Raw genomic sequence first — 25,722 nt, forward strand, 5'->3', positions numbered from 1 at the left:
GAACAGGGCATCGTTCCTCGCGGTGAAGAAGGAGCTCAGGGAGGAAGGCATCCAGTACTCCTTGCTCTACCCGGCTAAGCTGCGGATCATAATGGATGGCTCTACGCACTTTTTTCAGACTCCGGATGAAGTTTGGCAATGGCTGGAGTCATATAGAGCGGGGACGGACAGATCGCATAAAAGTAGGCGAGACCAACCCAAGCAGCCCCGGGTGAGGCAGTCACAACGCATCAGATCCCGCAACAGGCGCCAGCGGGAGAAACGGGAGGCTCAAATGGCTGCGGAGAAGAGGGATGCGCTCGCAGCGACGGCGGCCATTACAGGGTCGCAACAGAACAGTGAACGGGCAGAAACGGACTCGGGAGGGGAAGGCAGCAGGACGGGAGAGGAACTCTCAGAGGCGGAAAGCTCGAAGGGGCCGATAGTGACCCCACAGACATCGGATGGTATTTTCTGCGGCTGAGATAGAATTGGGCCTAGATCGAGACTTCATGGTAGGGTGGTATCCTGTTGATGGAGGGCGGGTTGCCGGGAGGGGGAGCTGTGTGCTTCGGAGGGGATGAAGGCGCGGGGCGCGGGCTCCGCTTGCTGGGGTCGGCGGTGACTCACCCCCCTTGGGCCCTTAAGGCCGACTGTGGTGGAGACCACAGGGTAAGAGTGCGAGAAGTTGGTTCAAGGTTTGGATGGGGGCGGCCATTGGGTTCGTGTGCTCTGTCCTGGGGAGTGGGGTTTGGGAAGTTTTTCAGTTTTGGGAATGTTCCGGGGGGGGCAACTGCATTGGGGGGGCTATGAACCCTCGTTATTTGAATCGGACTGTACGAAGTTGGAATGGGGACATTACCTAATTTGAAGTGCCTGACGTGGAATGTCCGGGGGCTACGGACTATGGTGAAACGTCACAAAGTACATGCATATCTAGTACGCAGGGGGGTTCAGATTGCTATGCTCCAGGAGACTCATCTCACCAAAAAAGAATGCGCTGCCTTGCAGAAAAGATGGCGGGGCCAGGTGTTTGGCACCACTTACTCAGCGTATGCCAGGGGGGTGTTGATCTGGGTGAGGGCGGGGATACCCTTTCAAGTGCTGAATCAAGTAGTGGATCCGGATGGCCGGTTTGTGGCGGTGGAGGGGAGGTTATATGGACGGGATGTGGTTTTCTGCTGTGTATATGCACCGAACACTGAACAAGCTTGATACTTTGATAGCCTCTCGGGGTCCTTGGCCTCTTTCCTGGCGGGCCCGATAGTGTTAGGGGGGGACTTCAATTCGATCACGGATGTAGCTCTGGATAGGTCCCATCCCCCCCTGGTGGACTCCCCGGTGCGCAGGCTGGCCGCGCACAGGAAGGATTGGCAGGAACGATGGGGGTTGCTGGATGTCTGGAGGGAGCGGCACAGGGGAGCCAGGGATTATTCCTTTTATTCTGCTCTCCATGATCTGCATGTCAGGATTGATTCGGTGCTCTGCGGTGGATCCCTGGCTCCATTGCTTTCCCATGCGGAGTACCTGACTAGGACTATCTCCGATCATAACCCCCTATTGGTACACATTCAGTGGCAGAGAGAGCGCTCAGTGATACCAACATGGCGGCTTCGGCCGGAGACGCTTGAGGATTCTGTGTTCAGCGATGCGGTTCGGCAAGGCATTGATAGCTATTTCGGAGTGAATGAGGGCACGGCCACGAGTAGGTCCACTGAATGGGATGCAATGAAAGTGGTGGTGAGAGGGGTGTGTTTGGGTAGGTTCTCGAATGCTCGCACGACTGTGTTGAACGACCTAATGAAAGCGGAAGAAACTTTGAGGGACTTGGAGCGCCGCAGGCCGGCTAGGCCAGATTTACAGGCCCAGTTATTGGAAGCGAAGGAAGTGGTTGCCACCGAGACGGAACGTTTAAGGTGTTATGACTACAGGCAGTATATCATCAGGGCACATGCAGAAAGGGACAAGGTGGGTACCCTCTTGGCCAGACTAGCTAACCCGGAACTTAGGGGCTGCCCGATCCTCAGCATTAATAATGCGCAGGGAGAAATGGTGTACTCCCAGGCAGCGGTATTGGAACGTTTTAGGGGGTATTATGAGGAATTATACCAGAGTCAGCTGGGAGTGGGGGTTCAGGACATTGCGGAATACCTGGAGGAGAGGCAGCTTCCGGTCCTGGACGAGGAGGACGCGAAGGAGCTGGGTAGCCCGATCACGCTCACGGAAATACGGGTGGCCATCAAACATATGGCCCGCAACAAGACGCCCGGGGTGGACGGACTGCCGATTGAATTTTATCAACAGTATGTGGACAGCTTGGCTCCCAGGCTGCTGGTGGTGTATACGGAAGCTTTCGAGGCGGGGGCGTTGCCAGGGTCCATGCGGGAGGCCTTGATTGTACCGCTCCTAAAGCCTGGCCGGGATGCCGCGGATGTGAGGTCTTATCGCCCGCTATCCATGCTGACGGTAGATTATAAGATCCTGAGCCGTATCCTAGCCACCAGGCTGGCCCCACGTATGACGGGCCTGGTACACAAGGACCAGGCCGGGTTTATACCCACGAGGAGCACGGCGCTGAATATCCGCCGCCTGGTGGGAATAATGGACGCCATCTTGGACGGGGAGGGAGCTCCGGCGGTCCTGTCAGTGGACATCGAGAAGGCCTTTGATAGTTTGGAATGGTCTTTCCTGGATGGAGTGTTAGAGAGGTTTGGCATGGGCGAGGGGTTCCGCAGGTGGACGAGGGTCTTATATACCTCGGCAACGGCGAGAGTGCGTTTGGGCGGCCTAGTGTCTGCGGCGTACCCGGTGGGCAGGGGCACACGACAGGGATGTTCTCTCTCCCCCCTATTGTTTGCTCTGGCGATGGAACCCTTGGCGGTCCATGCGAGGTCAGGTGACAGGTACGCGGGGATAGTTAGCGGCGGGCAGTGGCATTATATATCGCTATATGCGGATGACTTGCTCCTGTACCTAGCTGACACCTCGGGGGCATTGGTCGGAGCGATGGATCTGTTGTCTGAGTTCGGCCGGCTGTCGGACCTTAAGGTCAATTGGGCAAAGACTTGTGTGTTCCCGCTGCAAGCGGGATCGCCAGTCCCTGGCAGCGATTTGGGTGTGGTATGGGAGCCCTCTTGCATCACCTATTTGGGTGTTCGCATCTACCACGCGACTGCGGACCTATTGGAGGGCAACATTGGTCACTGTGTCCGGGCACTGCGGGGCAGCTTGTCTTTCTGGTCGACCCTCCCGCTGACGGTTCTGGGTAGGATTGCACTGTTGAAAATGGTGGCTCTCCCCCGCTTCCTCTATTATTTCCGAACGCTGCCTGTCTGGATTCCCCAGGGGGTCTTTAGAGACCTGCGGTCAATGATTATTGGCTTCCTATGGGGGCATGGCCGCCGTAGAGTGGCCCTGAGCACGCTACTTCGCCCCAAGCTAGAAGGGGGCATGGCTGTGCCCGACTTCGAGCTGTATTATCTTGCGGCGCAGTTGCAGGTCCTTACACAGAACGTAGCTAGGGTGTTTCGGGGTCCAGAGGAGGACCGGGATCGGGGGATACAACGCCACGTGCTGTCCTACATCATCATGCAACAGAGGCTCGAGTTACGGGCCCTCACCATGGAAGAGCGGACGCTCCGGCTGTGCTGGCAGAGGAGCCTTCGGAGAGCGAGGGCATCGCGGCCTTATGCACCGGAGATCCCGATCGGAATGCTGACGGCTTTGCCGCACGGGGGAGATTGGTCCCCGTTGCTGGATTGGGAAGAGGCGGGACTGCAGGTAGTGGGCGACTTATACATAGACGGGGCTTTGGCGCCGTTCGAAGTGCTCCGGGACCAGTTCGGGCTGCCCGATGGGGGTTTCCTACTACACGCGGCAGTGGTGGCTGCCATACAGAAGCACTGGACAGGGGGGCTCATGGAACCCTCAACGACTATGGCGTGCCAATATGTGGTGATGGCGGCAGGTACGTTCAAAGCTGTGACGTGCCTCCATAATAGGATGCTGAATGAGGGACTGGAACCACTCCAAGGGCTCAAGGCTAAATGGGAGGTGAGCGTAGGCCGACCCATACCGGATACGGCATGGGGCCACATCCTGCGGCGCACGTGGAAGGGCACGAGAAATGCGCGCTTTCAGCAGGTACATTTCTATGTGCTTCATAGGGCTTATTTAACTCCTGAGAAATTACAGCGGTACTTTCAGGTGCCGGATGCTCGATGCCCACAGTGTTCGTCTCTGGGAGCGGACATGGACCATCTGTTTTGGGGGTGCTCACACCTGGGGACCTATTGGGCGGAGGTAGGGGAACTCCTGAATGAAGTGACTGATAGGAAGGTGGAATTCGATATGGCGGCGTGCCTGCTGCTCTGGTTCCCGCATACTAAACACACCAAGGTGACAAGCAAATTCATAGACCTGGGTCTGATTTTGGCGCAGAGGGAAATATCGTGGCATTGGAAGTCCAGGGGGGGACCCTCACTGCGTAGATGGAAGAATGAACTGCTGCGGTGGTCTGACTGCGAGAGTGTGCTCCGGATGAAGCAGGCTGTCAAGATGGGGAATGAGAAGGCATTGGATGCGGCGCGTGCATGGGAGTTAGTGGTACAAGCTTTGCGTGATTCTTTGGTAGAGGATGAGGATGGTGAGAACTAAGCCGATGGACACCGCGGGGCGAACACAGAAGTATTGTACCACGCACTGTAGTGGATCCATCCAATTCGACAGGACGAGGCACACACCTTAGCAGTTGCCAGGGATGGGGGGGCTTTGGGGGGGCTGGTTAACGGGAGGTTGGGGTGGGCCGGAAGCCATTAGATGGTAGCTCGTTAGGGCACCTTGGACCTACTAGGACGGTGGGTACTGTGTGGAGTGTGGAATGGCTGGGGAGAGCGGCCAGGCGTGACAACCCATAGCGCCTAGGGCAGGTCCCGACAAGGGCGGTACCACTGATTATCACTGGGATGGCTGACGGGAGTGATGTTGTGGGTGGGGGGGTAAAAGCAGATACGCAAAACGATATTTCAACCATGGTCCCTATGGGACGTGCACCGTGATGTTTTCCTATTGAATGAAGTAATATGCCGCCCGGCCTCCGGGATGCGGGCTGAATGGCTGTGTACGATTGGGATTTCTTATTGGACGGGGGGATATCACGAGTGAACTGGCTGATTAATTGTATCCTGTGGTTTATAATTCTGCAATAAAAATATATTTAAAAAAAAAAAAAAAGAGCTCTAAATAGGGTTGGGCTTGAGTGTGGCGCCCCACGTGACCCACAAAGGCCAATGAGGGCAGAGACAGCAACTGTATGCCGGCGCCCTCCACAGCAATCGGGAAAACCCGTGGTGGACCAGGGCGCTGGCAGAAGAGCGTATGACAGGTAAGAGCTTGTACAGGAGCGCAAACAAACACAGTTTTTAAAAGTGCACAGCAAGGATTTAAAAGCAAAATTAGCTGCGAGGCATCGTAGTCATGCTCTCGGCGAGTGAGACAATCAAGATATCACTATACTTTAGTGTACCCAAAATTGGACGTTTCACATTATGTTTTACATGTCTTAGACGCTCGCCAAAATGGCGACCCGTTATCATCTCTGTTCACTTCCTTTGGTGATTTTTAAGTATTTTATAAATTTTTTATAAACAAGTACATTAGCATTTCTGTTACGAGGTTCCAGCCAAACATAGTTTGTGTTGCAGTAATTAAAGGGTACTGAAGCCAAACTGGTCTACAATACTAGCAAACAGGCTTATCATTCCCTCTGTCGAGTTGCGCTAGCTAATTATGTCTCCGCATCTATTTTACAGGCAAAAGACTTTGTTCAAAATGGTCAAGGACTTATCCGGTTCGACACCTATACAACCTTCTCCTACACTTGACTCTACTCAATGCGAAGATCTTGCGCAATTCTTTGTAAATAAAGTAGAGATGATTTATTATTCATTGGCCAGTCCTCCCCCTGTGTCCCGGATCCCTACCATTACACCCGTTGATTCCCCTGATCTTGATAATTGTGCAGATTTGGCAATGGTACCATCTCTTGAATCCTTGTACAATCATATGCAGGTCTCTTTATTGTTTGGTGTTAGTTAAGACGCTATAATTATTTTTAACTATATGGAATCCCCAACATATTAGTTAACAATCAGTTGTGTCACTCTGCAACTTTGCATGTTGTCAGACTAGTTTATCAAGCTACAACAAATTTCATGTTTTTTTCAGGTACTGCCCCCGACGAAGGGCCGTGCGGCCCGAAATGCATTGGGCACGATAACTTTTGGCCATAAATTGTAAGATGAAAACCATCTTTGATGTGACAAAAATATCTCATTCTAATGAATAAATTACATGAGAATGTAAATTGTAATTACTGATTATGTTTTGACAATACAATTGGATATAATCAAAATCACAGCTTGTGTCGCTTTAATTTTTTTGAAAAACGTTTTATAATGTGTACAATTTAACCCAAAAGGGCAAGAGTTACAGTGCGCAGAGGTCAGGCTGTTCAGCTTGATTCTTTCATGTTATTTCTTTTTTCACCCTGCTTCCTCTGTCAGCGCCGGGAAACCCTTTGAGGTAGCTGCACGCTGTTATATAAATTTAAACAAACAAATAAATAAATAAATATACATGTTTAGATAAACCCCTCTACATAGACTTGCTAAGAAATTAGGCAAAGGATCATAGAAAGAGAGAGAATAGGAAAGAAAGGGTGGAGAAAGGATACAAGAAGGGTTCTATAACAGTGAACCTAGTCTGAGTTTGTAGCCTTGTGTCAAAACCGACATCCCCCTAGGGAGCCCGACTGACCTCATGGGGGTTTGTAGGAGTGTAGATACGTGTCGAGTGACTTCCACATCCCCCTGGTAGCTGGTCTCCAGGGTGAGTTTTGAGGGCAATGCTATCTGTACCTCTGAGGTTCGTCACCCAGTTGGCCCAGCCTTTGTATGAGGTCTTAGCTGTGTCCTTCCGGTTGGACAGGACCAGTTTCCTTGCAGCGGTCAACAGGAGGTCTAGCAGATCCCTGTCATGCATTGAATCAAGTCATGTGGCTATAAATGCGGTGGTGAGGGAAGAGAATTCAGGAGTTGGTGTGCACCCCAAAGCCTTTTTTACTAAATTAAATATTTTCTCCCAGAAAGTTTTGAGCTTTTGGTAGTAGAAGATAAGATGTGCTAGATACCCCTTCTCCTTGCCACAGTTCCAGCATAGATCGTTTTCCCTGAGGCCTAGCGAGGCTAACCGAGCGGGGGTCCAGAAAGCCTTGTGGAGTAGCCAAAATATTGTTCATGATAGTACCGGGGAGATTTTATTACGTGAGGGAGAGGTCCAAAACAAAGTCAGCTCTTTGTGTGAGATATTGCCTTGTTTTACCCAGTAGTTAGGTGACTTATTGTTATGTTTGGTGGAATTTGGGCATAGAAGTTTGCAGAGGTGCGATACCTGATGACCTAGTCTGTTGATTTCCATCATAAACTGTATAATTGACGGGTTGGTTGGTGATAGCTTGGCTTTGGTTAGGGCTGTTTTGATTTTTAGGAAGTTGTAGAACTCAATATCCGGTAGTTTATGTTTATCTTTCAATATGGCAAACGTGATGGGGTGGCCCTCTTCCTCTAGTTGGGCTGGGTAGGAGATGCCCTTCTCCATCCATGTGTCAAGGGTTAGGCATTTCCCCTTGTATTTGATCTTGCTGTTGACCTAAAGAGACTCCAGTTTCGATTTCTTTACACAGTTCTCCATTTTGAGTAGGACATTTTTTGTGTTTTTGTGTTTTTGAAGATTGGGCTGGAGGCGTGAGTGTGTTTGTTAGCTGTTAGCAGCACCAGCGGGTTGAGGTTGTTTAGTATGGCTCTCTCGACTAGTAGCCATACCAGCATGTACCCTTGAGGGGGTGACATCCAGCAGGCCCCTTGTTTTGCTGGGAATGCGGTTTGGAAGGTTCTAAAGTCTGCTAGATTTAACCCTCCCAATTTTTTATCCAGCCTTAGTTTTTTTATATTTATTCGTGCCTTTTTTCCACGCCATAGGAATTTAGTAATCAGGTTATCCACTTTGCGGTGGAAGTCATCTGTAAGTAGTAGTGGTAGCATACTCAACAGGTAATTGATCATTGGGGTGATCATCATCTTGATCGTTTCTATTTTGCCCCACCAGGTTATAAATTTGGGGGACCAGGAATCCAAGAGTTTCTTTATTTTTTCTATCAATAGCTTCTCATTTTGGTCTAGTGTGGTCATGAGGTCATTACCAAAGTAGATACCTAGATATTTGATGAACCCTGTTTTCCAGGCCAGGTCCGAACTCCCCAGGGTGTCCCTAGTGCTATGGATGTTGAGGGGTTTGCATTCTGATTTGTCCCGGTTGAGCTAATATCCTGAGTGCCCTGAGTATATCTCCATGGTTTCTATCAGGGCCTCAATAGAGGTCTTAGGTTACTCTGTCACAATAAGAATGTCATTTGCGTAAGCGGGCAGTTTTATTTCCACGTCATTAATATTGACCCCCTTTATTTTTGTGTTAGCCTTGATGTCGCTGATCAGGGGCTCCAATGCTAGCAGAAAGAGTGAGGGACACAGTGGGCAACCCTGTCTAGTGCTGCGTTGTAGTGTGAGTGGTTCGGAGAGTGATCCATTAATGACAATGTGTGCTCTTGGGTCCCTGTACAGTGCCATCACCTTCCGTATGTAGCCTTCCCCTAGTTTGAATGAATGCATGCATTGCTCCACGAAGGTCCATGAAACTCTGTCGAAGGCCTTCTCGGCATCAAGGGTGATAGCCACAGCTGGCTTTGCTAGTTTAGCGGTATGTTCTAGTATGTGGCAGAGGAGTCTGGTATTGTCATTAGACATACGGGTCTTTAGGAAACCTACTTGTGAGTTGCTTATTAGATAGGGTAGGACAGGGATTAGTCTTGTAACCAGGATTTTTGCTTATATTTTGCAGTCCACATTAATTAAGGATATGGCCCTGTAATTCCTGGGTAGCAGCTGAACCTTTCCTTCCTTTGGGATGACAATTAAGTATGGGTGGAAAATTTGTTCCGCTCGCAGATTTTGCACATTTTTGGCAATTTCGCAAATCGTGCAAAATTGCCCAACAATCCACAATTCGCGAGTTGGCGGATTTTTTAAAATTGTTCGCGCTTCAAAAATACAATCTCGCGTGCGGGGCATTGACTTACTATGATTCTGCGTTTGCTGATGTGTTTTCCTCCCTGTTCGCATGCGCTGCGAGATTTTGGTAGCTAGCCGAGTGACGCCGTGATCGCGAACACGTCATTGCGACCCGAAACAGGAAATTGTGAATGCGAACATGTCATTGTGACCTGAAATAGGAAATTGTGAACGCGAACACGTCATTGCGACCTGAAACAGGAAAGGCATCGCGAGCAGGCTGGTTAAGTGGAAACAAGTTCGCAACCGTTGCGACTGCATGCGCAAGTTCTCGTTCCCTAACTGGCAAAAAAATGTTGCAAACTCGCCAGAAAAAAATTCACAAGCTCGTGGAATTTGGCGGATTTTTGAAAATCGCGATTACGTATTTGTGCGAATTCGTGCCGCCCATGCTTAATGACAATTATGTTGGCCTCAGACATGGATTGTGATAGCAAACCAATTCTCCACACAGTGGTTGAACATCCTTTTCATGGTGGGTTTCAGGTGCTCAAGAAAGGACTTGTAAAAGGTGGCTGTGTACTCGTCCGGGCCTGGGGCTTTGTTGTCCTTCATAGACTAGACCTCCATTTCGATCTCTGCCGTACTGATTTCTTGTCCTAATCTCTGTGCTTCTACATTGGTTAGCTGTGGGAGGCTGAGTCTGTTAAGGTATTTTGTGCACGCCTTCAGGTCTAAGGTCTGGTCGTTTTCATAGAGTTCCTGATAAAACTCTTGAAAGGTTTTTAAGATGTCTTTGTGTCTTGTATGGGTTTTGTTGTGTGAGTCTGTGATGGATGAGATGGTAAATCGGTTATGTTTGTGTTTTAGGTAGGAGGCTAGGAGTTTCCCCGCTCTATTAGCCTCACCAAGGTTAATGGCCCTGTATTTGTTGATCCACAGTCCGGCACTCTCACTCAGGATTTTGTTATATTCATACTTCTTTCTGGTTCTTTCTGGTTATACATAGAGTAGATTAGCCAGCCAGGTTTGCATTCCCGGGGGGGGTTTTATCGAGCCACGCCCTAGCTATGGTTAATCTGTAAACTGCCATTGCTACAAACAAAAATTCCTGTGGTGCTGCTTCCTCCCTGCACCAACCCCTAAGAGAATCCAAGGAGGAGTGAGCACAATTTGAAATCCCAGTGTCCTATTCAAATAGGCCTCTATGTCCCTGACTAGTGTGTGCAGTTGAGGGCAGGTGGCAAATATGTGGACACTATCTGCTTCTAGGGAATTGCATCTGGGACACGTAATACCCGTAGTACCGCCCCATTTTGCAATCCTGGCTGGAGTATAGTACAATGAGAATAAGGTTTTATAATGGTGGGATTGTAGAGGAGATGAACACAGAGCTGTTCGACCTAATTCTAGGGATTCCTGAAAACAAACCTGTTCCCCACCCAGTTTCTCCACCCATTTATTACTGTGTTTTTCCAAGTCATCCTTCTTCTCTTTTACCAAACTTGCATAAAAAGATCGTATCGTACAATCCCCAGACAGCTTTATTTTCTCAAGAATCTCATTCCTGCTGAACCCAGCGGTCCCACCCTGCTTGTTGCCTAAAAAGCTCCTGATCTGAAGATATTTAAAAAAACCTCTATTATCCAGACCATACTTGTTCCTCATATCACTGAACTGCATCATCCCATCCACATTGATAATATCACCAATTTGTATGATCCCCCTTTCCGCCCAGTCTGCCATTGTTGTGTCCGAGAATACAGTAGGAGGGAATTACCTATTTTTATACATCCTAACATATCTATTGTACCTCCCTAATCTTGACTTTTTCAGAAAAGCATTCCAAATGTTTACAGCGGCAGCTATTGTTTTAAACCTTGTTCTTTTGAAGTATCCAAAATTGATACTATTTAACAAGCAATTTCCCGCTTCTGCCCTGAGGACTGTTGAATACACCTCCATAGAAAAACTGTCAACTCTTCGGTCAAGGTTCACACCTCTAATTAGCCCCTGCATGTATTGTAAGGAGGCAGCCATATAATACAACCTAAAATCTGGTGCTCCCCACCAACCTTTCTCTCTCGGAAGGGAAATGAACCTATAGGCCCTTCATGTCCTTCCTTGCGCCCATATAAATCTATTCATAATCACCTCTAGTGCATTAAACTATCTTGTTTCAAATAATAACGGAATGGATCTAAAAAGGAAAAGAAACTTAGGCAGTATCAGCATCTTAATTACATTAGTACAACCCATAATTGACAAATGTAGGTTATTCAGCCTATTTAGGTCTGCTTTCCTAGTGTCATTAAGGGAGTCATATTATTTCCTACCACGTCCTCTAGATTTGCTGAGATCGTGATTCCCAGGTATACTGCTGAGCCGGCCACCCTGTCATCATTGCAACCTACATACCTATTTTTTACAATCTGTATTTCGAGCTACTCAAGCTATATCCAGATACCAAACCGAATTTTTGGGCTTCCAGTTCCACCTCCCTAATAGCCCCTGCCAGATTGGGTGTCAAAATGGCCACATCGTCAGCGTACGCCAAAGTTTTTATCGAGCAGCCATTCATCAGCATCGCTGGTATCTCTGGATTTTGTTCTAGTCGGCGGAAAAAAGGATCTAAATAAAGCTCAAATAACAAGGAAGATGAGGGACAGCCCTGCCTAGTCCCCCTATTGATCTTAACCCATGCAGAGTTCCCCCTGTTAACCCTGATCTTAGCTTTTGGGTCTTTATATAGGGTTTGTGTAGCCTTTATGAATACCTCCCCTATACCACTCCATCTCAGGACAGCCCATAGATACCCCCAGGAGACCCTATCAAATGCTTTCTCTGCATCTAAAAACAGTGCTGCCATAGGGTCTCCCAGGGTACCTGCTGCGTCGAACATTGTAATTACTTGCCTGACATGATGCGTTGTGCCTTTTCTGGGATGAACCTATGCTGGGAGGGAGTAACCAGGCTCTCAATTACTCTTGATAGACTTTTAACCAGTATTTTAGAGTACATTTTTACGTCGGCATTCATTAATGTGATAGGTCATTACGAGCCTGGAGCCGTTGGTGGTTTACCTTTTTTTGCTATCACTATGATGTCAGCAGCTCCCCAGGATTCTGGTATCCAATCCCCCTTCTGAGCCATTAACATAATATTAAACATATCTGCTGCTAATATCGTTTGAAATACTTAAAAAATTTCCACCGGGATCTGGTCTGGACCCGCTGCCTTCCCCGAGGGTAAGCTACCAAGAGCCATAACAAATTCTTCCATTTGAAATGTGGCTTCTAGTTCCACCTTGTCCTCCATCTCAATCTCAGGAGGGAGGACATCCCTCAGATACCCCTCTACCTCCTCCATACCCCCAGCATTATCAGTGGAATAAAGATCTATATAAAACTGCCTAAATACTTCCCTCACCTGACCAGCCTCTGAAAAAGAGTTACCCTGTGCATCTACAATCTCCTTGACATCAGATTTTGCTGCCCTCTGCCTACTCCGAACCGCTAAGATATGTCCCACCCTCTCACTAAATTCGTATTCCTTCTCCCTTTGAGACAGATATTTTTCCGCTGCTTTTTTGGCTATCCCTTCAAGGGCTTCTGCTCTAGTTGCGGTGATCCTAAGCAATAGCTGGTCGAGCGGGGAGTTCTGAGTTATAGCTACTGCTAAATCTGCTTCCAATTTTAAAAGATTTTGTCGTAGTTCTTCTAATCTTAATTTCTCCTTCTTTTGATTGGATAACACAAAGCTCAATGTCTCCCCCCTCGCCCCCGCTTTGAATGAATCCCATACTACCCCCGGTGGTGCTGTTCCTCTATTTGTATCTCAAAAATCCTTTATCCATCCGACCATATAGTCCCGATATGCCTGATCTTGTAGTAGTGCACGTTCAAAGGTCCAGGAGAAATCCCTCCTTAGAACCCGGCCCAGATTAAGTGTCACTACTAGCGGACTGTGGTCTGAAATCACTTGTGGGTGTCTTTCGATTTTTGAGCCAGTAATCAAATTATTTGAGATAAAAAAATAGTCCAATCGAACCAATACCTTGTGAGGAGCTGAATAAAATGTACTACCATCTGAGTGCGGGTGCAGCTTCATCCAGGGGTCTTTCGGGGAATTATGTAACGCCATATCTGAGAGTGCTCTATACACCTTCTTTTCCTCCCTGTATAGTGTCCCCCAGGTTGAACAAATGAGCTACTGAGATCATGCAAATTGAGATCTCCGCAGCAGACGATTGGTTCGGGCCACTGTGCTAGCTCAACATCCAGGTACTGAAAAACATCTGAGTCATCCTCTGTTGACCCATATATCGTAACCAGCGTGATAGTATCTCCCTTAAAAACCAATTCCAATATTACCCACCTCCCCCACTGATCTTCCTTCTTTCATTTCACTATTGCATCCCCGCTCCTCCCTAATACTGCCACCCCTCTGGTCTTAGGGCCCGATGTAGGTAAATCTGATTTACCGACTCTAGAATACCGAATTTTACCGATTCGGTATTCTAGATTCGGTAAATCAGATGTAGGTAAAAAATCGGTAATTTTTAACGAATCTGTATGATTTGGTAATTACCAAATCGGTATTTACCGATTCGGTAATTGCCATTGATTCCTATGGGCCTTGAGGCCCATAGGAATCAATGTCAATTACCGAATCAGTAAATACCGATTTGGTAAAATTACCGATTTTGCAAGGGGGACAGGGTGTTACTTTGACACCCTGTTGCACCCCTGATTCAAGCTTGTGTGCCATGTGACAAACATGCAGGGCATGTCTGTGTGCCACATGGCACAGGTGTACATGCACAGATGTGCATGTACACAGGTATTCGTTATTTACCCCCAAATACTATTTGGTGGTAAATAACGAATCGGTAAGGGCCTGTGGCAGTGTTTAAAGTACCACCTACATCTGTATTTACCGATTCGGTAAATTTACCGATTTGGTATTTTACAGAATCGGTAAATTTACTGAATCGGTAAATATACAGATTTTGTAATTATAAGGCCCCCCCTACATGTCAAACAGCAAATACCGGTCGGTAAAGGCCGAAATCGGCCGTTACGACCAGTATTTGCCGTCCTACATCTGGCCCTTAGTCCCTTGCTTGGAGTTCGCTAGTAGTGAGAAACCCAATTGCTCCAAGAGATAACCTTTAACACCCTCTATGTGGGTCTCCCGCAGGCATACCAGATCAAGACGCAATGTTTTAAGGAGTGCAGCTACTCTGAGTCTCTTGTTTACTTCGTTGAGTCCACAGACATTTATCAAGGTGATTCTACACGCCATACGGAGACACCCCTTGTCCTACCAATGAAACTACTGAATCACTAAGAAAAATCTGCGTCTGCTGATTCCATACACTCCTTTTCATGTACTGTAAACATTCTAATACATTGTAATTTTCATATTGTATACATTCTAATACAATCTTTTCATTAGTGTGATGTGCCAAAAAAGAAACAAAACTTTGTGCCCCTTTTTCACCCCCCTTCCACCCTATGCCTCCCTTCACCCCCCTCCCCCTGCTCCCCCCTACCCCCTCCCCCTCCCTCTTACAGGCAAATAGGTCAAGGGACCTATGTGTGCCCGCCTTGAATTGTGCCAATCGCATCCCTCCCCACTTCTCCTTTAGATGTACTGTGCAACTCCATCTTCTTGTATCTGATCTCAGTAGAGTACATTATGTACAAACACCTGGGCCCTTCCCCTTTAACCACCTTTTTCCTTCCTCGTCTCTTCCAAAAATTGCTGGGCTTTGATCTCTGAAGAGAACATCCAGGTTTTTCCCCTTACAACTACCTTGAGCCTAGCAGTGAAGAGGAGATATGCTTCCGAGCCCAAAGCCTGAAATGGAGCAATCATCTATCTGAACTTCCATCTCCTCTCTACGGTGACGTGACAGAAGTCAGGCCTAGCCAAGAAAGTGATGCCTTCGAATGACCTCCTGCTTTCTGGCCTTGCCTTGCCAATTATCTCCTCTCTCAGTAAGAAGTTCCTGATATTAACCAGGATTGCCCTGGGAGGTTCCCCGGTCCCTCACCTCCTACTCCCACTGTGCCTCTGGCTTTCCTCATCGTAAAAGGGAATCTATGTGCTCTCTGTACCTCCCTTTCCCACCGCCACTGGGACTCTGGAAAGGCTCCCTTTAACAAATTAACAACAAACTGTCTGACGTCTTGCCCTTCGGCCCCTTCTTCCACACCCAAGAGTCTAACATTGTTCCGTCTCTGCCTATGTTCAAAGTCCTCGATTTTCCAGTTCATGTCCTCTGCCAGTTTCTCTTGCTCTGTCTTGAATGCCTGCCAGTTTCCCACATCGTCCTCCAATTTGCCTGTACGCTCTTCTACTTCTGTTACTCTCACCTCCACTTCCTTATACAATTTGTTTATTTTCCTCAACGAGCCCTGAATCTTCTTTGAGGCCTGCCTTGCTCTACGACTTTCTGTTCTTGCCTCTGCTTTCATTTCCTTCTGAGTGCCAAATAGTACTTCAAAAGAGTTTTGCTTGGGTAAGGTGTCAGAAATAGGCCCCCCACTACTACCATTATCCTGATAGACCTGGGATGTGGCCGAGTAGTCCCATAGTAATCGTCTATCATGATGGGGGGAGACCCTGAAGTGCGCCTACTTGATTTTGAAGACCTTTTCTTTTGCGTGGACTCTTTGCCAGAGGTGCTAGACCCTGAGTCTGTATCCTCCTCATCTATACCTTCTTCCAGACTACCTTCAGATGATATAATTGACTCTGAGTCCTCATTCACTGAGAAGAAGCACTCCCCTTCGATTGAGCCCCCGTCTAGCTTTTCTGTAGAGTGCTTTTTCTTATTGCTCCTCCCCTGCATGCCCTTGTCAGCCAGGCTTTCCATGCTGCCCCAAGTATTTATTATTCGGCTTTGGGCACTTTTTCCTTCATTCATTTCAGCCTCTACTAACATCAGAGCCCCCAGCATATCAGCATTCCCAAGGGGAGTACCCGAGCTCCTCTCCATGTCTCTGCCTACTGTCGTTTTCACCAGCATTAGCGCTGCGCCTGCTGACTCTGCCGCGCGGGTCTCTGTTGACTCTGCAGCTTCTGCACTCTGATTCACTTGCAGCGGTGCTCCTTCCTTCGCCGCTGCGATAGCGTCTGCACTCGCCCCTGTCATCCCTGCCGTCTCTGCGTTCTGACTTGGTTGCCTAGCAACAGGGTTCTCTACGGCGTCGGCTCCTCCCGCAGCGTCCACGCGGACGCTCTTTCCTGACTCCAGCGTCTCTAGTGATTCCTTGGGCTGCCCGGGCCCCTCGTGAAAAAACCTCCGTCAAGGTAGGCTGCTGCATCCCTGTATCTTTACTTTTACTCACATCACCTTCTTTCGGTGTTAGATCCGCCGTATTGGATTTCACTGAAGTTGTACGGCTGTCAAACGCATTCTTTGGGGGCACAGCAGTTTTTCCGCGTAACTCTGTCTTCCTCTTTGCTGGTATAGTAGGCACCTTGCGGATTGCTCCAGGGGTTTTCCCCACACCTGCCTACCCAGTCGCTGCTCCTTTTGTCAGTGAGTCCGCCACCTCTCTCGGCTTGTCCTGCCGCCACGGCGGTCGGGGGGGGCATCTCGATCACCAGATTCTCTTCGCCCCTTATCACTCTCAGCAGCCTGAAGACACTCGACCTTATCCAGTCCCAGGTCGAGCTGTTCACTCGAAACTGTTTCTTAATTCGGCAGTACTCTTTCACTCCACCTTGCCACCATACCTCGTAGGCCATCGGGGGAAGCACAGCATTCTATCCTGTTAAGTCCATGTTAAGCAGGAGAGGAAAGTGATGCGACTGCTCAGCTCAACTCTTCAGCGGCCATCTTGCCTCGACTTAGCCTTGTTTCCAACCAAATCGGAAACCTTTCCAAAATAAGCAATGACAATGGTTCGATTTCCCAAATCGGTTCAGAATCTGAACTGAACGGCATTCGGAAAGTCCAAGTCGTTCGGAGCCAGATTGTGTGTGTCTACGGGCAGCAATTCTGAACGACTCGGAAGCTTTTCGACCGAGGGATTACAATGACAGATTAGGACAGCCCTTCTTAATTGGCAGTCGGAACCTGACTTTGAGGGCCTGTAGCAGGCCCCCTTCACTCAGGGCCTTCCGGATGGGTCCCATAGGAGTACCCAAGGGACCCCCATTTCCCACCATGCACAGTGTGGCAGGCACCAAGGGGTGCCCGCCACAGGGTGCACGATTTTCCCCAGCCACCCATTTCTTCAATGGGAGCCTGTGAATCCGTTCGGAATACAGGCTCCCATTGAAGTCAATGTGATTCCGACCTGATTGTATCCGGAAGCATCCGGATGCATTGCAATTGGTTGGTCAGACTCCCGGATCCGATTTGGTCAGAAACCATTCGAGACCAATTTGGTCAGAATGCTTTCCAACCGACATTGTAACTAATCCCAACATTTCTTCTGTTACGACCATTATCGATTACTTAATTGTTTCAGCAGATATTTTCAATAAGCTCTCTTAAATGGAAGTACTGGAAAATTCTTATAGTGAGAATATGGTGATCTCCTGTAAATATGAGATGACCCCATCTGAAGTAGGCTCATGGATTTTTAAGGGTAAATCTGTAAGGTTTAAAAAACAAATAGCAGAATATATTGGAATATCAAAGCTGCCTCAAAACTAAAAGAGACACTAACAATTTTGATAGGAGATCAGCAGCACACAGTATTAGGAGATCAACAATTTCCTCAGCCAGATACACTGGTATCTTATGTTCACAGTATAAGCACCCTGGTTACCACATGTAAAATGAATCCTTTACCAATCAAGCAGAGTCCGCATTCTAATCTGCTACTACATATGAATAGGCACATAAATAAATTAGTGAGTGCCCAATTCCTGAACTTCTCCATTGAACGAAGTAAATTAATTAACCTGCTAAGGAGGAAAAGACTCAGGAAAAAAACACTCCCTAAGGCAAGGAAAGGAAGACTACTAGTGGGTCCAGTTAAAAGAGGTGGCTTAAGAAAACGATGACAAAAGATATTGGGAAATAATCTCAGATTGATGTGGCACTAAGGTAAAATCACTACCAATTCCTATACAAAAGAAGACTGGAAACTCTATCTCGCCGAACTTTATACTGCAAATTCAAATCAGTCTCGGTCTTCCAGTATTTTAACTAACTATCCTAATATCTTTCAATCCAGCAATGCCCCTACAAGAAGCAAGGTTTTAGGACTCATTAAAAGAATGAGAGCTTCAGGAGCGATGGGTCCTGATGAAATTCCTGTGACAATAATCAAAAAAGAGCTTCTGCTGTGGGCTATATGTCTTACTCAACTTTTTCATTACTGCTAACTGCAAGGGAAGACTCCCCCCTTCCTGGTCTGGTAGTGTTTTAATTCCACTAGTTAAAAAGGGTCTAAGACACCTTCAAGGTAACTACCGGCAAATAGCTCTTCTAGATGCAGTAGGGAAAATATTTGCACATAGTATTTTGCACAATCTCACTGAGTGGGTGGTGGAGGAGAAAATTCTCTCCATAGAACAAGCAGGAGTTAGGAAAGAACATTCCACCATGGATAATATTTGTATGATGAAATTAATAGAGGAGAAGTATACTTTATCTTGTGTGTCTAAAGTGCATGTGGCATTTCTCGATTTTTCAACGGCTTTTGATAAGGTAGACCGGCCAATAATTTGGAAAAAACAGCAAAAAATGGGAGTGCCTGCACCCCCCTGCTATCGCTAATTATTGCCCTGCACTCCCACACGTGGTGCCGGGTGCTATTAGGGGGAGATCTGGGCCTATCGGCTGTAATACCCACTTATCTCTTTGTATGTAGCAGATGTACCTGAATGCTTCTCTGCAATAGAAGGAGATGCCCCGAAGATAGGCGGACATCATTTTTTATGTTTCATGTATGCAGATGATATTGCAATTATGGATTTAAATCCCATTGGGCTGAATAAGAAGTTAACATCACTGCAGAAATATACGATGGCACAGTATTTGTAGATAAACGTCTCAAAAAGCAAAGTCTTTATTTTGAAATGTAGAAGGAGCTGAAACTTTTGTAACTTCAGATGAAGAATTGGCTCCGAAAACTTCGAGACAGTAGATTCTTATCTCTATTTGAGGAAATGAATAGCGGGTAATACAAAGAATAAGCCCCACATTAACAAAACTCCTGTAAAGCTGCTTTACATGCAAACGGTCTACATATATTTTATAGCGTAATGGGTCGAAGACACTTCGTACACTTGTTATCTGGTTTTAAAGCAAAAATCCCCCAACACTATTATATGCTATTGAAAGCCTTCCAGTAGAAGATTGGGTTTCCTGGATAAGATAGAAGGCCAAATTTTAATACACAGGTTCAGACACCCGCTATTAGATTGGTATTTGGTCTGGTAAGCTCATTTGTTCAAGGCTTAGCCAGAGTAATTGGGTGGGGATACCAGTTGAAGAATACTTATTTGTACACCATAAGGGGTTTCCTATGTCAAAAAATCTTTGGAGAAAAAGCAGATAAATACTCCTCCCATGACTAAACTATGGCGTTGAATTCTTTTGTCACACAGGAGGAGTCTGTGATCTCCCTCCTGCTCTTGTAATTGAAATCTTTTTTAAAACGCACTAGCTGTATTGTTAGTTTTCAGAGAGATGTCAATTATTGTAGATTAAAGGAAAGATTTGAGATAATAGCCACGTCAAGTACCCCAAGAGTGGCTCAGAAATATTTATCCTGGAATTTAGACCATGGTATCGGCCGTTGGCTATCTCTATTTCGCAGGAATCTTTTACCACTCAATGATTTAACAGCAAATTGGTCCCCTGCAATGAAAATAGGGAAATCCTGTAATATGTGTAACTTGGGTATTCAGAACCTTAATCTCACTCTGCTTGTTTGGCCAGCCTTGTTACCATATCGTCTTCTGTGGCTTCGGCTGATATTTATACAGCATAACATCAAAAGCATAGCATCAGCTCACAAGTTTTTCTTCTATCCAAAGAAAGAAATAGCATGTACAAAACTATTAAATTTTTTAAGTTGTTTTTGAACTTATTTTAGTCCTTACGGAACTGCCACTCGAGAGCAAAGAGTTCATTTCTGTAGGACCTTCCTTCAGTAGTGTATAGTATATCTTAGTGCTCATGGATAGAAAGGAGGCCCACTATAGGAGTTATTGAACCCAAACTTAACTACTGTTACATCTTGGGACCTATGGCAACTCTCATGATCAGTAACTTAAGTACTGGGTCATGTGTAGATTCTTATAAAGGCTACCAGTATTTTATACTCGCTGGGATACATTTTTCCTTCATCTATTGCTGCTAGGGCGAAGCGAAATTTTAGTTATAAATGCTTTCCATCTTTTTACTCTTAAAATATTTTGCACATAAATCTCTGCTGCTACATGACTGCTCTTTGCACAAAATTGGATTGTCTATGAACTTGTTACTGTATGGAAGCTTAATACTACCAGATTGCATATGTACTTAACAATTTTTTTGGGCGGTAAAGGTTTTAATTATATAATTGCAATTTGACAATTCCGTTATAATGGTGATAATCACTATTTATATCCTGTTTTATCCAGTGTCCTATGCTCCATCCGGTATATTCTTGTACATAAATCCTTGCTGCTAAAGGGTGAAAGTATATTTGGTCATAAAGGATATTGATCTCTCATTTATAGAATCATTGGCATATAGCCTCTGCTGCTATGTAGTTATGATTTTTGTTCTATAGCGAAACTGTAACTTATATGAATTGCTTTTATTTTGAAGTTTTATAATGACAAATTGTCTATGTATTCAACTTAACTTATTCACTGCGGTAAAGAACTGAATATGAAACTGTAATCTGACTATTTTGTAACAAGTGTGATTATTTTCTATATATTCTGTCCTATTCTCTGTTTGGAACTCCTTGGAGATTTACATCTTAATAAACGATTTATTAATTGGAATGAGAGATTTTATTTTCACTCAGTGATAGAAGCTTTTCATGCCACTAATTTTGTTGTCGGTGTAGAACAGCATTCCCAAAAGAACGCAGATCTCAAAATACGTACCAAGCCTAAGTTTCCAAAATATAAACGACTCATCAGTCTCAACATCAGGATGTTTACCACTCAGTTCACCTCTTCCCCAGTCTTTGTCTCTGTTTTTGGAAACTTAAATGCTCCTTTGCCTGTTGTACTTTACTCGATATTAAGAAAACTAATGCCTAACTCGAATTTCTGCAGTAGCATTGAGAAGAGTAAAACATTAACTCATGATGTGACTCAGCCTTCAAACTCTCTTGGGGAGGGGGGCTGTTAAAATGTAGTTTTTGTGTGGTTTAGCAATGTCCAACATAACCTTTATCAGTGATAACACTTAATAACACCACCAGTGATCATTCTAAGTGCACATGCAGAGCAAGGGTTGACTTGTAATCAGATTTTATGATGTAGTGGTCAAGGTGCATGCCTTGTGACATGGAAAGTTAGGTTTACTACTGAAGCCTATGCACACTCTAGATGCTCTGCCTCCTCTAAGAGGTTTGAGTTGATGAAGGAAGGAACGAACACCAGAGACTATTTGGCTGTGGGCGGTAAGTGATTCTAGCAGAGGACCTGGTCTCAGCCAAGAATCAGTTTTCAGGGGTTCAAGAGCTCTTTCAGTTGAGCTGCAAGACAACCATCAAATCTGCTGAAAACCACGAGACAATACTTGCCTTTATATTCTTGTGGATACAAGTGTACTTGAAGATGGAGTAGTAAGTTGGCATGGTGTTGTGCAAAAGCTCCTGCTTGCAGCCCTGAGGCCATCCTGAGTTACTACCAAACTTTGATTTAATTGGGCTGCACAACTGCTCATCAGTCTTTGGAATTTTCATGGTTTTGTCATCGGAGTCCTATAGGAAGGTTCTCCTGGTCAGAGAGCCACCAGTCATTTAATTTGCAGCCATGGCTTTTGGGGACCTTCTGGACCACATTGGCGGAATGGGACGATTCCAGATCATCCACGTTGCACTGCTTTCTATTCCCATTATTTTGACTCCAATCCACAACCTTGTACAGAACTTCTTGGCCGCAGTCCCTGAGCACCGCTGTCACATCTACCAGGCTTATAATGCATCCGGGGACCTCAACTTCACCCGGAGCCTGAGCACTGAAGACCTTCTGAAGGTGTCCATCCCACTGGACAGCAAGGGTGCACCAGAGCAGTGCCTGCGGTACAGTGTGCTGCAGTGGGGTCTCTTGGCCCCCAATGCCACCGCCACCAATACGACTGGGATGAGCGTGGAGCCCTGCAGTGATGGGTGGACGTTCGACACGTCAGAGTTTAGCTCCACCATAGTTAGTCAGGTAAGAAACTAGATACTGACAGCAGCTCGTGTGTGCACATAAAACTCTCACCTGGTTGTTGCCGGTGGTGCTTGCTGAAATATAATGGAATTTAAAAAATCACTATTTACAAGCTGCTGCACAGCGTGAGGATTATGGCTTCTGAGCGTTTTATGCGAGTGCCTTGTTCATGCACACTCAGATCTGGTAATGGGACATAACTTGTGACAGGAAGTGATAGGATCACAATAGAAAGGGAAAGGAAGAGTGATGACGAGTGAGCACTTTGATATTTCTATTTACATATTCAGTGTTATAGAAAGTGTCCGTTGTCGCTTTCCGTGGCTTCAGACCTCCGAGTTTTCAAATCAAAGGAGTACCCACAAAACTAAAATGGCAACAACTTAGAACCAAACCTCTAATGACTCAGAGAGGGTGTTGCAGGTACGTCACATCAAGACTAGTTTTGTCTACCCTTGTGTCCATCTATCTGTCCATTCTCCCTCACACCATGACCTTCACCCATCCATTCATCTATAGTTCCATCCTTTCACTCTTCAGTCACCATTCCATCCATCCAACTGTTCATCTTTTCACCCACAAAGCCATTTGTTGTCCTCCTTCTAGGCTCCATGATTCCATCTATCCAATCTATCACCATTCCATCCATCTAATGACCATTCTATTCACACATCACTCTATCCATTCTCCTATATCAATCCTTTCACTTGTTAAACCATATTTCCTTTTACCCTTCCGTCCATCCATCTTTTCAAGCATCCCTGGGCCCTTCCGTCCATGCATGTTTTCTTCTGCCATCAATCATTCCTACATTTGTTCTTTTCAACCACCCTTTCTTCCACAATTTCTTTCTTCCATTTTTCCTTCCACTTTTATTTTCTTCCAACATTTCTTCCTACGTTCTTGATCCACTTTCTCCTTTCCAGTTTCTATCTTCCATCTTTTTCTCTCTCTCTCTTGCACTCATTCTATTTGCTGCTCTCCCCCCTTTTTCGCTATTTTCATAATGTCTTTCTTTGTCTCCTAGTTCTCTTAGCAACACATACACCCCACATCTCAGCACTGCTCTGGTATTCCTTTAGAGCGTTCTAGGGGGATTTTTCTGCATACGGACAAACAGGATAGGCCAACAAAATGAATACACGTTTTGGCAAGACACAGCTTATCAGGCCATAGGGGCGATTGGGAACCCCAACTTTAGCTGCAAAAGTGGTGGAGGAGGCGGGTAAGGCAGTGGCTCACTACGCTGCTGTAACAAAAAATGGCATGAATCAAAAAGAGACACAACAGGTGTGGGGATCTCGAGGATCATGGTGGGAATGGACACAAACAGGAGAATGTAAGAGGAAAGGTACACACGAGTTGCTTGCAGAGATTTGGAAAGGGCACAAAATAAATATTTCTTTTTTAATTCCATTTTTATTATTTTCTATATTCAAGCAAAGGCAGTAAATCTCTCCCCGCCCCCCACAGGGATCCCAATCAAATATTTTGCACAGTAATGAGATGCGTCAGCAAAAATAACACCCACAATTAAACCTTGTATACAGCCCAACATACTACTGAGCACATCCTAGGTTATTACAAGAAGGTACCGTAGCCAGCACTCAATCAGCCTCTCCTCCTTGATCAAGGAGGTCTGTTATTCAGAGTGTCAAGGGACATATCATCAAGAGCCTTATCTCCGCTTTTCTGGCTTTAACCCCTTGTATGCTTATGCTTATGACAAGCCCAGCTCGTCATGAGGCACTGCGGCGCCTCATGCCTTACATGAGTAATTGATTCCCTGCCTGTGCGGGAGAATCAATTAGTGGGCGGAGTCATGACGAGCTGGGCTCGTCACGAGCACAGAGGCGCTGCATACGCCCACCCCACCCCCACCTGCGCCGTGGGGAGGTACCCCTGCAGCAAAGGGGTTAAAAGCCCAAAAAGCAGAGATAATGTTTTCGCCCTATCACCAAGAGGGTGCTAACATGCATAATCGCATGTTGGCACGCTTTTTTCCTACGCCTCCCTTTGCATCTCTAATGAGATGCAAAGTGGGCGTTCCTTCCCAGAATAACTGGCAAAATGTCTCTAACTGACATTTCTCCAATTATCAATGGGCACGCTAACAAGTATAGCGATAAGAAAAGTAACGCTAACAGTGGTTATTGCTACATTCCTTACGCCTGCTTTTAGTTTGACTTAAACATGATATCCAATGGAAGGTGAAAAGCTGAAAAAATTAATACATTTTGCCACAGTTCTATTTACCTACAATAGCATTGTATTTTTTTTTAATAATGTTGTTTTTTATATATATGTATATATGTAAAACAAATTGTGCATTATGTATTTGTATTATGTTTTTCAATGAAATGAATGATTTGATGAATAAAATATCTTGATAACTTTTTTTAATAGAATTTGTTCTTGACCTTTTTTAGTTATTTATATATATAATTAGGCTTACATTGACTATTCGGACACTAATTTGATATAGATTTCATGTGTTATTGTCTAGGAATTTACTCCACATAATGTTTTACCCTGTCCTAGAAATTGGAATTTACCAGTGGGTCCTTGTTACTTTCATAGAGATATCATGGTTAAGTCTGCCCTGCTCTATCACCAAAGTTTCGCCAATCATTGTGCGATTATCGATGGATTCCCAGCGATAATCGCACAATAAGTAGCTATTGCTGATATTTCTATCACTTTTGAGATAAGCGTTGCTGATAGCGCACTATCTCAGCGATAGAAACCAGCGATGGCCGCAAAATTTATCCTACCGCAAAGTGCGCTGATCGATAATTATCGCCGGTTCTTGGTGATATGCCCCTTAATATGTTGCTCGTCTTTGTCACTTCCCAAACTCAGAGGGCTGCCATGCCACCGAATGAATCGGTCTGTGACGTCTTGCCAACACAGGCCGCCAGCACTAACATGTGCAAACCTCCGTGTATGCCCCTTCTAGAATGGAAATACACACAGTAGACATTTTTTGACTGGTGCCTCCGGTGCGACCCCTGTCACATCTGGTCCCAAAAATCCCTACCCACGAGAAGCTCCAGACAACATGCAAAGAAAAAGAGGCCCGGGCTCCCCACATATCAGGGCCAATCTCTGGGGGGTGAGATAGGTTTGATGTAGGAAATGGAACTGGATTTGCTTAAATTGGATGTTTACCTATTTGCAAGCTCCTCTCTAGTCACCAGCCCTCAGAGGCTTGGGGCAGTCTTCTGCCAATCTATGGTAAGCCCTGCCCATATTTCCC

General features: G+C 46.0%; 1 protein-coding gene across 1 annotated transcript in view; it reads left to right on the forward strand.

Annotated features, from left to right (window-relative positions):
• The first annotated feature begins 21,639 nt into the window (after positions 1 to 21,639).
• LOC147691771 (solute carrier family 22 member 6-A-like) overlaps positions 21,640 to 25,722 on the forward strand; it is a 475,311-nt gene continuing 471,228 nt past the window's right edge. The window contains exon 1 of the mRNA XM_086938064.1: positions 21,640 to 22,463. Coding sequence (XP_086794190.1) covers positions 22,062 to 22,463 — 402 coding nt within the window. The 5' untranslated portion in view covers positions 21,640 to 22,061. The remainder of the gene's footprint in view (positions 22,464 to 25,722) is intronic.

Source organism: Lissotriton vulgaris, chromosome 9, assembly GCF_964263255.1.
Source record: "Lissotriton vulgaris chromosome 9, aLisVul1.2, whole genome shotgun sequence".
Taxonomy (NCBI): Eukaryota; Metazoa; Chordata; class Amphibia; order Caudata; family Salamandridae; genus Lissotriton; species Lissotriton vulgaris.